At 39.2% G+C, this 14,499-nt stretch overlaps 1 protein-coding gene across 3 annotated transcripts in view; it reads left to right on the top strand.

Annotated features, from left to right (window-relative positions):
- rassf5 (Ras association domain family member 5) overlaps positions 1-14,499 on the top strand; it is a 100,653-nt gene that overhangs the window by 60,628 nt on the left and 25,526 nt on the right. Inside the window, exon 1 of one of the 3 annotated variants that reach the window (XM_063065192.1) lies at positions 14,184-14,334. The exons of the other annotated variants lie outside the window; for them this stretch is intronic. Coding sequence (XP_062921262.1) covers positions 14,317-14,334 — 18 coding nt within the window. The 5' untranslated portion in view covers positions 14,184-14,316. Of the gene's footprint in view, positions 1-14,183; positions 14,335-14,499 lie in introns of those variants that run through there. 3 annotated transcript variants of the gene reach the window in all.

Below are 14,499 nucleotides of genomic sequence, written 5' to 3'. Positions count from 1 at the left end.
TCTATCAAGGCCTTTCACCTTTCAATAGGTTTCATTGAGGTCACCCCACATTCTTCTGAATTCTAGGGAATACAGGCCTAGAGCCATCAAATGCTCCTCATATGACAACCTTTTCAATCCCAGAATCATTTTTGTGAACCTCCTTTGAAGCCTGTCCAGATTCAGCACATCCTTTCTATGATAAGGGGCCCAAAACTTGCTCACAATACTCCAAGTGAGGCCTCACCAGTGCTTTATAAAGTTTCAACATTACATCCTTGCTTTTATATTCTAATCCTCATGAAATGAATACTAACATTGCAGCTGCCTTCCTCACTGCAGACTCAACCTGCAAATTAACCTTGAGGGGATCTTGTGCAAGTACTTCCAAGTTCTTTTGCACCTCAGATTTTTGTTTTCTGTACATTTCAACACTAGTCAACCCTTTTATTTCTTCTTCCGAAGTACATGACTGTACATTCTCTGACACTGTATTCCATCTGCCATTTCTTTGTCTATTCTCCTAATCTGCCTAAGACTTTCTGTAGTCTCTCTACTTCCTCAAAACTGCCTGCCCCTCCACCTATCTTCACATCGTCTGCAAGCTTTGCAATAAAGCCATCAATCCATCATCCAAATCATTGACATATAACGTAAAAAGAATCAGCCCCAACACTACTAGTCACTGATGGCCAGTCAGAAAAAGCTCCCTTTATTCCCATTTTTTGCCTCCTACCAATCAGCCACAGCTTTATCTACGTTGGAATCTTTTCTGTAATACCATGGGCTTGTAGCTTGTTAAGCAGCCTCTTGTGTGGCACTTTGTCAAAGATGATCTGAAAACCCAGGTACACAACATCAACCAATTCTGCTTTGTCTATCCTGCTTGTTATTACTTCAAAGAATTCCAAAAGATTTGTCAGACAAAATTTTCCCTTGAGGAAACCGTGCTGACTGTGGCCTGTTTTATCATGTGTCTCCAAGTACCCTGAGACCTCGTCCTTAATAATCGACTGCAACATCTTCCCTACCACTGAGGTCAGACTAACTGGTCTATAGTTTCCTTCCTTTTGCCTCTGTCTCTCTCTTCTTGAAGAGTGGAATGACATATGCAATTTTGCAGTCTTCCAAAACCATTCCACAATCTAATGATTCTTGAAAGATCATTACTAATGCCTCCATAATCTCTTCAGCCACCTCTTTTAGAACTGTAGGGTGTTTATCATCTGGTCCAGGTGACTTATCTACCTTCAGACCTTCCAGTTTCACAAGAACCTTTGCTCTAGTAATGGTAACTTCACACACTTCATGACCCCTGGTATCTGGTACTTCCACCATACTGCTAATGTCTTCACAATGAAAACTGATGCAAAATACTTATTCAGTTCATCCACCAGTACCGTGTCCCACATTACTACCTCTCCAGCATCATTTTCCAGCAGTCCAATATTCACTTTCGCCTCTCTTTTACACTTTATGTGTCTGAAGAAACTTTTGGTATCCTCGTTAATATTATTGGCTAGCTTACTTTCATACTCTATCTTTACCTTAATGGGATTTTTAGTTGCCTTCTGTTGGTATTTGAAAGCTTCCCAATCCTCTAATTTTTCATTAATCTTTGCTCTGTTAGATGCCCTCTCTGGCTTTTATGTTGGCTTTGACTTCTCTTGTTAATCACGGTTGTGTTATCTTTCCTATAGAATTGATTTCCTCTTTGGGATGTATATATCCTGTGCTTTCCAAATTGCTTCCAGAAATTCTAGCCATTGCTGCCTTGCCATCATCCTTGCCAGTGTTCTTTGCAATCAATTTTGTCCAACTTTTCTTTCATGCCTCTATAATTCCCTTTACTCCACTGTAATGCTGATATGCTTGACTTTAACTTCTCAAATTTCAGGGTGAATTCGATCATATAATGATCACTTCCCTTGAGGGTTCTTTTACCTTAAGCTCTCTAATCAATTCTGGTTCATTACCAGTCTGTGATACAGCCAGTCAATATATTCTCCACCACACAGCTATAGAAGATAGGCAAAGTTATAGATAAAGTTAAAGGAATCTAAATCTAATCTAATCTAAATTTAGATGTTATGCCAACTCTTTGCATACTTCTAAGGAAGTGAAGGCACTACCATGCTTTCTTCCTAATTGCACTTGTGCTGGGCCAAGTCAGTTCTTCTGAAATGATAACACTGAAGAATTTAAAGTTGCTGACTGTCTTTACCTCTGATCCCCTGGTGAGGACAGGCACATGGATCACTGAAGTCAATAATCCACTCCTTGGTCTTGCTGACATTGAGGAAGAGGTGGTTGTTGTAGCACCACTCAGCCAGATTTTCAGTCTCCCTCCTATATATGCTGATCCGCCACCACCTTTGATTTGACCCACAACAGTGGTACCACCAGCAAACTTAAATATGGGATTGGAGCTGTGCTTAGCCACTTGGTCCTCAGATTAAAATGAGTAGAGCAAGGGGCTAAGCATTTAGCCTTATGGAGTACCTTGCTGATAGAGATTGTGGAGGAGATGTTGCCAATCTGAATTGACTGAGGTCTGCAAGTGAGGAAATCGAGGTGTTTAGTTGAACTTTCTGTACGCCTAGTAAGCACATAGACGTTATTTGAATATTTTAAAAGGATGGGCCGCAGAGGGAAGATTAAAAAATAAGGTTTGATGGTAAATATAAATGGGGAGCCGAAATGGTACAAGCAAAAAAAGGAGGTAGAAGAATATCAGAATTTTGCAGAATCACATTGTGTTGATCAGTCTGTATTGAAATTGTGATTAAACATTAAATTGTACTTTCTACAATTATTATTTCAATAACTGTTTAATAGATATCACCCCGTGTTCATGTGGTGCTTTTAGTCTCAAGCCATTCACAGATGTAAAATCTGGGCTATTGATAAGGCAAGGATTTGAGTGGTTCAGATGTTGATCAGTGAAGATGAGGGAAGGAATGAGAATATTTTTAACAAATTTTAGGATAGAAGGCCAATCTGATGGAATTGGAGTTATATCAAAGCACGTAAATGTATTGTTGTAAAATGCAGGTTTATTCATTCGTTGCTGTCTGACCTGCTAGGTGTTTCCAGCATGGTTTTATTTGTGATTTTTATCATTTTTAATATTTTGTTATTTCTTCACAAATGTACCTTCCAGCTAAACGCATAAAAGCTATTTGAAGATCTTTTATCAGATGCATTGTTATAAATGTATTTAATTATAGTATTGGTCAGCTTTTGTCTACAAATTTTGTTATCGGCACAAATTGCTGCTGTGCTTTAGTATCAGGCTTATTGTTTGCAGTGTTATAACTTTTAATCATCATTTTAAGTTGGTCAGAATTCTACGTTCTTTGAGTTGCAGATTTTAAAAAATGGCTTTTTCAATACATGTGAAGAAAAAAAAATGTAGTCATAGATTTTCATTTTGTATAAGACATAGCCAAAAATGAAACTTGGTTTTCACAGCTGAACAAATTATATGATTTTCTTTTAAGTTGATCATAACCTTTTCCAGCTCAGAAGGGCAATAATTTTAAATATGAACAATTTTTCTCATTTGTTAATAATGAAGTACACTTCACAGTTAGATTTAATAATATTCTGATTATTTATGTGCAACAAGACAGTAATGCGTTTATATAGTTAAAGTTTTGACAGAATCAGAATCAGGTTTATTGTCACATGTTGAGAAATTTGTTGTTTTGTGACAGCAAAGCAGTGCATGACACAAAATCACAAATGTTACTAAAGAAATATTTTTTAAAAAGTAGTGCAAAAAGTGAGGTAGTTCAGGAGAAGAGGCTGTTCTTAAAACATTGAGTGTGTGCCTTCAGGCTCCTGTACCTCCTTTCTGATGGTAGTAATGAGATGACTTTTATATGCTCACAGTATTTAGTAACAATTTGAGTTTTGCATTTGAGATTTGCATTTTCTGTTGTGCTATCTGTTTTTTTCTCTTACCACAACCAAGGTTTCATTTTCAGTTAGCAGCAGATTTTCTACAAATGAATCCGTATGTTTTTTATAATGATTCAACCAAGCAATTGGACAGGGTTTAGCCACTTGGTACATTGGAAATTCCTTGGGAAAATAGGTGAAATCCATAGCTAACCTGACACGATAACCTAACAGTGGCATTTTGACCTTGTATACTCAAATCCCTTTTATCCTTTCCACACAGGGAGGCTTTGAAAATCTTCAATGTCAGTTGGCGGCTGAGCAAAAGGGTGTGTGTTAAAATCTTAAGGTTTGGGTCTGGTCGTTAGAGGAAGTTGCAATTGGCTGCTGGGAGTGAGAGTTCAAAGTTCAAAGTAAACTTTTATCACTATTTACTACCCTAACTAATGTTATGTTTGGGATTGTGATCAGGTTGGTGATCATTAGGGGTCACAATACAGTTGTGAATCAAAAAGTAACATTTGGGCTTGGTAGTTTAGACAATCACTAAGGGAGAACAGGAGTGCATGGGGTGTCAGGGAGTGTTAGCACCTCTGGTGGGGAAACACATCACGTCCTTTTCAGGGTGGTTTGTCCACCTTTGGTCCCCACCTGGCACTCAGCTTTCACCTGTGGCTCCCCATAACTGTTTGCATGCGACTGCGGCCACACCCCGGGCAACGGCTTCAACAAGCCGGCTAAACCAGGTGAGGGTAGCCGACGGGTCTCAACCCCTCGGTGAGATAGGGAGTTGTCTATCCCAGCATGTGAAGATAGACTCCGGCGGATTGAGCGGACGAGACCAATGGAAGGTCCAACGGTCAAGAAGGCGGTCTCTGTAAGCGTCGTGGAACACGTGGAGCACGACAAGACACATAAGATGTCCTGGTCATCCATTGCACCTAGTCCTATCTCCAGCTGTCTCGACTCTTGTCTTGCCACTGGATCCAGATGGGAATTGGGAAAAGAGAGTGAGGCTGGCGCTGCGCAACTCTCCCTCATTTAAATCCAAATCACACACTAGTCTCGGCACCAAAAGCCGGCTGGTGGCGCAGTGACATCAGCGCTGGACTCCAGGAGTGAAGGTTCCCGAGTTCGAACCCAGTCGAGCCGCACCCTGGCAAGCTTTCCATCCATGCCGGGTTGAGTCTCTCGACCTCGTAAAAAGTACTAATGGTGTCGAGGTCTTCATCGATGACGATGGACGAACCTTGTAAGGGAGAACAACCATGAGGGGCACCATTTTAACATAGAGTGTACATGTATTTAGCATAAGTATGTTCAGGCCAATCCCCTTTAAATAATGACTCAGCACTGCTTGCATGTGTTGTGAAGGACCACTTCTGCATGATCAGCTCTCTCAAAATACAAAACAAATCATGAAGTAGCACCCAGACATATGGTTTGTACCGCAAGATGCCACCAGACTATTCTGGGCATCTTACAGGGTTAGTATTTCCTTTGCACAAGCAACCAGAAAGAAAACCACACATATTTGCCTTAGGACACTGTTGTTTACCTCTGGATCTTTGCTAAGTTCTTTTCTGCTAATTGTGTAATAGATGTACAAAAGTAATTCTGCGCAGCCTTAAATTTGCATGGCTGCTGACAGTACTGTATCAAACCTGCCAGTGGCAACAAAACATTAACGATTCAAAGGCAAGTAAGCTCATCTATGCTAATCTGCATTAGGCTTAACCCCATTAAGGCATATAGTTATACAAAGCTTTTTGTCACCTCGGGGTTGCAAAATGGTTTCTAGCCATTAAAGTAGGTTTTGAACTGCAGTCATTACTGCAGTAGGGGAACCACAGAAACAAATTTATGAAATTTTTTTCCTCCGTTACACCCTCAGGGTCAAGAATGTGAGTAAAAATTTCCATTGGCAGAAATATGATCACCAGAAAATAGGTGATTAATTTGTACTAAGGATAAATATAGGCCAGAATCACAGGGAGTACTGTCCTAACTTTGTTGCCACATTGTCATGAAATTACAGAGTAGCAGATAAGACAATAAAAAGCTGTTGGAAATTCTGAATTTTTGCTTTAAAAAGGTGTCACCCATCAATAAGGACCTCCCACCCAGGACATGCCCTTTTCTCATTATTACCGTCAAGGAGGAGGTACAGGAGACTTGAGGCTCACTCTCAACATTTTAGGAACTGCTTCTTCCCCTCTGGCATTAGATCTCTGAACAGTCCAAGAATTCATGAATTTGGCTTTGCTATTTTGCCCTCAATTTGCACTACTTTTTAAAAAATATTTCATGTTGTAACTTGGCATTATTTTTCTGTATTGCACTGTATTACACTGCATTTCACAATACAGTACATATCAGTTATTACAAAGTGATTCTGATGATTATAAAGAGTTTTAGACCTTTCAAATACATCTGAGATATAACATGGACTTCTAAAAGATGAAATAGACCAAGGGTTTTCTCAGCATTCATTTTCCATCTCCATCTTTCGGTACGGTTCATAGTCGGATAATCTCTATAAGTGGCCTCTGTGCACAGTTTTCAATCCTTATTATACCATACCACAGTATAGTTACTAATGGTAAAGTGAGCTGACTATTCAAATGGGGGTGAGGACAGACCAATAGCAATTTACTATCTTGAATATTATCAGTAGACTGCATTTAATTTGCATACTAGAGGCAAATTGGATGTTCAGTGAGTTTGGGATGGGGTGTTTTCAGGAGACTTTAACTGGAATATGGGGAGAGGATGAGAAACAAAGCACAATGGAAGTAAACTCCCTCCACCCAACTCTACAATAAGGGAACAGCAACTTGTGTTATAAACTTACAAAGTTCTACAGATGCTGGATATCTAGAGAAAAACATAGAAAATGGTGGAGGAACTCAGAAGGACAGGCAGCATCTATGGAGGGGAATAAGAGGTTGATGTTTTAGGCTGAGACCCTTCATCAGGACAGATGAAGCCATCTGATCTGATGAACGGGCAGATTCCTAATGAAGGATTTTAGCCGAAACATAGACTGTTTATTTCTCTCCATAGATGTTGCCTGACCTGCTGAGTTCCTCCACCATTTTGTGTAAGCAACCTGAATTCCTCTCATGCATTTAACAGAGCAATATGTTTTGAGATAATTCATGGAATTTTAAAAAATGTTTAACCTGGTTGTGGGATGTGGATATAATGGCAACTTCAGAATTTTTTGCCCATTCCTGTATTCCCTTTAGAATGTACTGGTGAATTGCTTCCTCAAAGTTTTGCAGTCAGGGGATGAGCAGTTGCTGAACCAAGTCATGATGCACCCAGGTAGGATGCTTTCTGTGGAGCATTGATTAAAAATTGGTAAGGGTTGATGGGGTCATGCTAATTTTCTTTCCTTGAGGAAGTATAGGCATTGGTGAGCTTTCTTGACCGTCTTTGTGGTCAGGCCAAGAACTTGAATCTCTCAACCTCAGCACTGTTACCGTAAATAGGAACATTTGCATTGCCCCATTTTCCAGAAGTCAATGACCAGTTTTTGTTTTGTTGACATTGAGGAAAAAGTTGTGGTCAAGGCACCATGTTACTAAGCTCTCTATCCTGTACATTACTCATTGTTATTTGAAATACGGCCTACCACTGGTGTCATTACCAACGTGTCCAATGGTCATGTTGAACCCACCCTCAGGAGATAGTAACACTGATTCAGATGCACTCCAAGGAAACAGGCCTTTAGCAGAACCGAATTTTGCACTGTAGGCTAGAGGTCTAAACAGTTTCTTGCTCCTTTTGTTTCTTTCACGAACACATGTTGGTGATAATAAACCTGATTCTGGTTGTAATTGATCATTGTAAAGTGGTCTTGTGATTAGGCTAGGGTTAGATAGGTGGTGGCAGGAGGGCCTTTTCCATGCTGTATCTCTAAATTAGAGAAAAGGTTAGAGTCCTTTTCTATTTTGTATTGGACACATTTAGCAGTTTAGAGATATACGTGAAACTTTAGCATTGGTTCTAAACAACTTAATACTGTGTGTGACTACTGGTTGAAGGGAAGCGTGAACATCAGGCGATAATGTTCTGGTTCTGTGTGTGTGTCAAAATGACACCAAAGAATAGAGTGAGGTCTATAAAGACTTGTCTCTCTGCGGGTTGGTTTTACAATGGCAATACTTTTATCAGCTTGTTTATTTGATTTCTACACCTCAGTTACATTTGAAGATATTTCATCAGAGCTTACATTGCAAGAAAGGGGAAGTTATGTCCTGAAGCAACATACCAGAAGTTCTGAAATTCATTTTAAGGTCACCACATTGATAACAAAAAAAGATTCTTCAAGATAAGCTTATAATCCACAGACTCAACTTTTTGAAAGGACTGGCTGCTAAATATTGTGAACTTTATCACCATAAGATTCTATATTAATTATTTATGATATAATTTCTAAAATGCTTTAAGAAACTTAGTGACACACACCATAAGACCCGGGGCAGATTGGGCAATTCTATTATCTGTCTTAACCTCATTCTCCTGCCTTTTACATATAATCTTTGATGCCCTGACTAATATACTATACCTCCATAGCCATCTGTGTCAATGAATTCCACAAGTTCACCATCCTCTGGCTTAAGAAATTCCGCCTCACCTCTGTTCTAAATGGACGTTCCTCTATTCTGAGGCTGTGCCCTCTGGTCCTAGACTCCCCTAGTATAGGAAACATCTTCTGCATGTCACTCTGTCTTGGCCTTTTAATATTTGATAGGTTTCACTGAGATTCCTCCCCCACCCCCATCCCCAATTCATCTAAACTGCAGCAAGTACAGTTCCAGAGCCATCAAATGCCTCTCATAAGTTAACCCTTTCATTCCTGAGATCACGATCATGAGTCTCCTCTGGACCCTCTCCAATGCCAATATATCCTTTCTTAACTAAGGGGCAAAAACTGCTTACAATATTCCAAGTGTGGTCACACAAAATGTTGGAGAAATTCAGCAGATCAGGTGGCATCTATGGGGACGAATAAACAGTCAATGTTTTGGGCTGAGACCCTTCATCAAGGCTGACTAACTAAAGCTAATCTTTATCTTTTGATTTTCCTAAGAAGTTTTGCTGGATCAATAAACATGATATATGCTACCAGGTGAAATGATCAGGCCAAAAAAAGGAATAATTTTCCTTTGTTTTTCCCTTTGTACTATCCTGAAGTACTTCTGTTTGGAATAATTTATAGTGGTGGCCTGTGAAACAAAAGTTTTTCACTGCATCTTCGTACAAGTGACAATATTAAACCAGCTACCAATCTGGGAGCAATTATATGCTACTGTTTAGTATCTTGGTAAAATTTTCTTAGGATGCCTACTGGGCCATTTCCTTGTGTTTTATGAAAAAGAAAAGGCATCCGTTAGTCTTGCGAGACCATGGATCTGCGCCTGGAAAGTCTTCACTCTCCAGGGCGCAGGCCTGGGCAAGGTTGTATGGAAGACCAGCAGTTGCCCATGCTGCAAGTCTCCCCTCTCCACGACACCAATGTTGTCCAAGGGAAGGGCATTAGGACCCATACAGCTTGGCACCAGTGTCGTCGCAGAGCAATGTGTGATTAAGTGCCTTGCTCAAGGACACAACACGTTCCCTCAGCTGGGGCTCGGACTCACGATCTTCAGGTAGCTAGTCCAATGCCTTAACCACTTGGCCACGTGCCCATGTGTTTTATGACCAAGAGCATAAAAGCAGGATTAGGACAACTGGTCCATTGAGACTTCAGTCAGTCCTCATCAAAAAAGTGTGGAATTCGCCCTTATGGTGGACAAATGCACTGTTAGCCTAAAGTATCTACTTGGGAGGAGGTACAGGAAAAATTCATGAGAATCATATCTGGAAGGAGGGGGTTGTGCCGGGGAAGGAGACATCAAATAGAATACTCTTCTAAACCCTCCAATGAGAGGTGCTATCACTGAAACATACAAAATTCTGGGAAGTCAATAAAAATAGAAGCCAAGCAATTTTGGATCTCTCTACTGCAGATAGCCATTTTATGAAAACAGTCAAGCTGAGCATAAAACAAAGTTCAGAAATTAGGGAATCAAAAAAGAATTGGAACAAGATAGTAAAGTGGAATTAGTGCAGAAGTTCCACCATGATTTTACTGATTGCCTGTGAGGAGGAGAATTATCCTCTAGAATAATGAGACATTGCACTAAATAGGGACTCCTACCAATAGTCCCTCTAAGGTGTGCTCACGCACACATCTTTTGCTACTAGTGCACAAAGGAATTTAAACTTCACACTAAAGGCTGTCACCCTCTACCTCAATAACATGTTAAGTAAATTTCATGATTGTGCACAATCACATTTCCTTTCCCAGTTTCTGAAGTGGATGGTGTTGACAACATGGAGTTTGCAATGATTTGTCTGCAGATTTTAGAACTGGCTTATTTATACTGTTTTATTGAAGAAATTATTCAGTGTGCACATGTTGTTATCACTGGGCAAAAAATTGCACAGCACAAGATTACAAATTAGAGGAAACATTGACTCCTACCTATCTCCTTCATAATTCTTGTTCTTTTAATCTGAATGAGCTGTAGATTATCTCCTCACCCTGTATTGCTGCCTTGGCTCTGGATAAATATATCTTGGAGGCAGTGGTGTAGTTGTGAAAACTCTTGTGGCAGTAAAAGGGCATTGAAGGATTATTGCTCCCAGATTAGACAGTTTGAGCTAACTCCATTCAGGCATTTTTTTTAATGACCTAGCAGGTCTCCTGACTACTAATGGTCAAGACTTCCCTCCTGGCACTCATTTCATTCACCAGCACTTCAGTGTTCCCTGCAGAAAACTGGGATGTCATTCTTTCCTTGTAGCCTGTTCCTTATCTGCGTCACTGCTATCTGACAGCCATAGGGAGTATACCTTTAAGGGCTGAGCTTTATTTTTGCAGAAGAGTTTTGGGAATAGTGCCGAACTTAGCTTGCCCATATCAGAAACACACTAGTTTTAATTTTGCCTCTTCTGTCTGAGTATTCACCATTCTAATTCTACTGCATATATTGTAAAAAAACCCCCAGAAAATATTGGAAAGATTCCACAAATCAAGCAGCATCTGTGGAAGGAGATAAAGAGTTAATGTTTCAGGTCAAGGATCATCAGATTTTCACTTTAATACTATTTCTACCTTTCTTGACTAACTTTGCCATTTCTATGAGAGGGACCTGATTTGCCACTAAGTAAATCGATGCTTTTATCATTCATTCTCAAACTCAAGGAAAAAGTGAAGAAAAATTATTCTGAACATTTATTTTACATTGTTGGTCTTATTTATTTTCTACATTCATATTCTATTAAATCTTTTCATTGCATTTTTCTTTCTATTAGACTGGCGGGTGTTAAAGTTGAAAGACAAAATGAATAGAAAAGTAAATTGAGTCAAGTGTGTTGCTGGTTGTTCCAGAAATAGATTTGTTGCAATACCCTGGGGCTTAGTGGTTCAGTTAAGACTGGTGCTGCAAATGAATGGAGCCATTTAGAATTACTAACATTTGAGAAAATTAATTTTTACCCAGATCTTCCATGATAGACTGCAGATTTTATTTTCTATTTCTTACAAAAGCTGCTAAACCAACTCTACTAGTAATTCTTACTGAAACAGTATGCCATTGTAATGCGAGCTTGAATATTTCCCACAGACAAGATCTTGAACTACTAATAGATGGCACTACTCCAAAATGACCGTGAAATTGAAGTGCTCTACCCAAGCTTTGCCCTATGTAAATAAATATCCCTGGTGCCTAGAGATGGGTTAGATGTTCAGCCAGGTTACTTATGGAGAAGGTAGTAACCATTCTTTTACTATCTAATTACATTCCTTTAGTAATATCTTGCCACAAAAGCAGAAGGATGTAAAGATTAGCTTTATTTGTCATATACATGTTGGAACATACAGTGAAATGCATTGAGCAACCAACATAGTTTACGGATGTGTTAGGGCAGCTGGCAAGTGTCCCCATCCTTCAGGTGCCTACATCGCATGCCCACAATTTACTAACCCTAACCTGTATGTTTTTGGAATGTGGGAGGAAACTGGAGCACCTGGAGGAGACCAGCGCAATTACGAATGTGAAAATTCCACACAGACAGTGGAAGAGTTGAAGTTGGGTCATTGGCACTGTACAGTGTTATACTAACCACTACCCTGCCTGGTCATCCTAATATTTCCCCTGATTTCTGAGGGTTTGTAGAACATAGCACAACCAATTTTTAAATGGCCTTCAGACAGAAATAATGAGCTCCTCCAATGGCTAATTTATTAAATTCATAAAACGATCTATAAATATTCCACATGGATCAGGATATCCTGAGCATGTCTTACTGTTTTTTTTAATAAACAACAAATGTTGCACATACTCAGGAGGCTGGATTTCCTCTATAGGAGGAGAAGCAGAGGTATTTCTGAGGTCTAATACCTGGTTACTTCCTACTGGTTTGTTCTGAGTTGATGCCCTCAGTCAATGAAATGACAGTGTTATCTTTGACTTCACCCAGGGCCAGGGAAGAGAGAAACATCAATTATCAGCCTTAAACTAGGAAACCTGCAGATGCAATGTATGTTTGGGGTCCTATAGATCAGCCATGGTTGAATACAACCACTCATATGTCTTGGACAACACATAATGATACTTCTGGAACTTGATTTCAGGTGCTGACAATCTAAGGAGGAAAGGGGAGAAGCAGAATTAGTTTTGATGTGAGAATATTTCCACTGCATCTTGTGGTTTTTTTAAAAAAAAAATTTAAATCTTTGCCAAATATCTTTAGAAGAAAATAATTATTAGAGAGTCATAGATTCATACAGTACAATCATGTAAAATTTTAAATTTGTTGAAGAACTCCAGCAAATACTTCTGTGCTATTGAAAATTAATTAACTTGGATAGAGCAATTTTGCTATTAAATTTAATTTTGTTGGGAATTATGAAGGAAGTTACCAATTTGTAAGGGAGCATAACCTAACCTAATGTTAGTTTTAGAGGCAATGCTAGAATCAATAGTAAACAATGAAATGGTGGATACTAAAAAAAAAGTAGGACTGAGCAGTGTCAGTATGGATATGTGAAAGCAAAATCATTTTTGGAAAACCTATTTCTTTTGCAATATAATTAGTGGAATACAGTATATTTAAATGATTAGAAGGCAATCAGTAAATTTCCAAGTGGGGTCATCACATTTACATGAAATAAGGGGTCATGTACTACTATAGATTGACAATTGGTTAATAGAAAGCCAAGAGTGGGAGTTCTTTGTCAGATGGTGGACTGTGACTAGTGAGATACTGCAGAGATGTAATACTCCAGTTAAGGCTCGGCCATGGTTTTATGAAAGTACACTGTGGCTTTTGTGCTCTTCCCTGCAACAGCATTTCATGAAGATGTGCTCAGTGGTTGGGAGGGCTTTACCCATGAGAGACTGGGCCGTATCTACTACTTTCTGTCAAAGTGCATTTCTGGATACGTATTATGAGAATCAAAGGATATGGGGACAGTACAGGAAAATGGCACTGAGGCCAGCTGGGAATCTGATGAATGGTGGCACATACCAACTGTTGCTTGTAATCCTTGTTTTCTTGTTCTTGCATTCATGAAGTAACCTTAGATAGGGACCTTTTGTATAATGCTGGAAGGAGCTGCCTAATATTTTGTCCATTAATTTAAGTGGGATAAAAACTGAGTAGACTTTTTCCCAGTAATGCAGGAACTCTCCTCCATGTACTGTATCCAGAAAAGTTTTGCTCCTAGAAACAAAACAAATGATCCATTTTAAATTAGGGCTAATTATTCTCCAGATGTTCTTTTTTTGTTATGCTCTTAATAATGAAGAAATGTTAAATCAGTTTCTCTGGTATAATTTGATAGCAAGTAACCATACTGTCTGTAAACACAAATGGGAGAAAATGAGCTAGCAGCTTGTTGGTTATAATTAAATGCCATATTTCAAATGCCCATTTCTGCTTTCAAGTCATGAATGTGCAAATTGGAATTCTGAGAGAGAATGGTTGTCAAATCTGCTCTGCATGGTCTATGGCACTGAAGTCCAATGTAGATCAAAATAAATCCTCACAGATTACCCAGAGGCAGCTGTCTTTATTGCACAGTCAGCAGACCAGAGGATAAAAATGCCTATGAGATATCTTGATATACAATTTAGTTTCAACCAACCAAATCAGTTACTCTGAATAGCATTTGGGGGAAGGGAAGAGAAGGGGTGGATAAATATCCCACAACTGCTGCCTCTACATTTCAGCCTTTAAATAGTGAAACTTCTGTCGCTGTGGTATTGTAAAATATGCAGTTTATCTACTTAGGAATCCACTCAAAGTGCATTAAATGAAGCAAAGGTAGAAGACTTCCCTCTAGCCAACTCTAGCTGTGCTTATTCAACTATGGGATTAAATAAATTGGTGAGTGTGACAATGTACTGGAGCAAACATTTTATGACGGGGTGAATTTATGAATTTGCACTCGTACCTTACTCAATTGGCAGTTTATCAGATAATCAAATGTGACAGATTGTATGCTTGATTTGTGGCCCTTCCAGATTTATTTTTATTAATATCTCAAAACAT

The sequence above is a fragment of the Mobula hypostoma genome, chromosome 13 (genome assembly GCF_963921235.1).
Source record: "Mobula hypostoma chromosome 13, sMobHyp1.1, whole genome shotgun sequence".
NCBI lineage: Eukaryota > Metazoa > Chordata > Chondrichthyes > Myliobatiformes > Myliobatidae > Mobula > Mobula hypostoma.
The sequence above is the reverse complement of the archived record's forward strand: the minus strand, read 5'-3'. Positions and strand labels throughout refer to the sequence as shown.